The sequence below is a fragment of the Egretta garzetta genome, unplaced genomic scaffold (assembly GCF_000687185.1).
Source record: "Egretta garzetta isolate BGI_Z169 unplaced genomic scaffold, ASM68718v1 scaffold268, whole genome shotgun sequence".
In the NCBI taxonomy this organism is placed as follows: Eukaryota; Metazoa; Chordata; class Aves; order Pelecaniformes; family Ardeidae; genus Egretta; species Egretta garzetta.
This window is the reverse complement of record NW_009260600.1, coordinates 2,539,938-2,541,095: the sequence shown is the minus strand read 5'-3', so window position 1 is coordinate 2,541,095 and position 1,158 is coordinate 2,539,938. Positions and strand designations below refer to the sequence as shown.

General features: G+C 48.8%; 1 protein-coding gene across 1 annotated transcript in view; it reads right to left on the bottom strand.

The window, feature by feature from the left end:
* The window catches only part of LOC104131628 (molybdopterin synthase sulfur carrier subunit-like), a 3,719-nt gene extending 3,213 nt beyond the window's left edge, over window positions 1-506 (bottom strand). Inside the window, exon 1 of the mRNA XM_009644818.2 lies at window positions 468-506. Coding sequence (XP_009643113.1) covers window positions 468-506 — 39 coding nt within the window. The remainder of the gene's footprint in view (window positions 1-467) is intronic.
* Window positions 507-1,158: the final 652 nt, after the last annotated feature.

Here is a 1,158-nt window from a genome sequence, read left to right as displayed (position 1 = left end):
TGTTAGGCCTGGCTGGGCCGGGCCGGGCCGGACCGGGCCGGGCATAGCGGTGTGGGGCAGCCCCCTGCGGGGTCCTTCCGCCCGCACGGGTAGGTAACGGAGGTGGGAGACGGTGGGGGAAGGGGCCGTGACTTTAGCCCCTCAGAGGAGCCAGTAGTTCTGGGAACAGCACCTTAAAGCCAGATGTTTGCATGGGCTCAGTCCCCAGAGCGCATGGGGCTTGCAAATGATTGCAAACATAACGCGTCCACTGCCATGCACACGTTATACATCCACTGCACATACGCATAATAGGCATCTGTAACGCGTAAAAGCCAAGGATCTGTCAAAATGCTGATACAGGATGTCTGGGGTAGGTGGTGTTTTAGTGCGGCGATTGCCACGCCGTCTGTCTCCACCTGGACAACTGTATGCCTCCAGCAGTTCCCTGCGTGGGAAGGTAGCGTGGTGGAAGAGCGCTGGCTCACCTCCTGCAGTTTGGCACCCAGGAGGAGGGAAAGTGGCATGGGTTATGTGGCAGGTGCTGCAGAGAGACCTGTGAAACAGTTCCACAGGGCACCACTGTGCCCCAAAACCACGTCCTTGCCCATGGTATTTCTGCCCTGTTCTCCTGATAACACTTGTAACCTCACAACAGTGAAGGAGAAGCATCTCCTATCCAGCAAATTAGGGGGATCTCTGCAGTCCTTGTCAGCAACAGGGAGTTCATGGTCGGTAATTGTGATTCAAGCAGGTGGTCAGGTGGAAAACATCCATCCTAGCTGGATGCAATGCTGTCAGCAGTAAAAAAAAAAAACAAAAAAAAAACCCCAAAAACCAACTCTGTCAAATAAAGAACTACTACCCAGTCGTTTCAAAAGATGGCTGAGAAAGGAAGCAGACCTTTTCTGTGTAATAATTCTTGCCTCTGAGTTACAAGGACAATAGAAGTCATAAAAGTTTTCAAAAGGATGTGCAATAGAAATACGATTTTTTCCATGGAGCATGTATTTTATACCAGTTACCCAGTAAACTAAGTCTTAATCCTCTGCTGTGAGGAGCAGATAAATTGGTATTTAAAACCATATTCTTCTGTTTGTGAATGATTAACTACTGTTACAAATTGAACTCTCTTCAAAACAGCATGTGTCAAGTGAATAAAACGATTGCTTGCTTTTT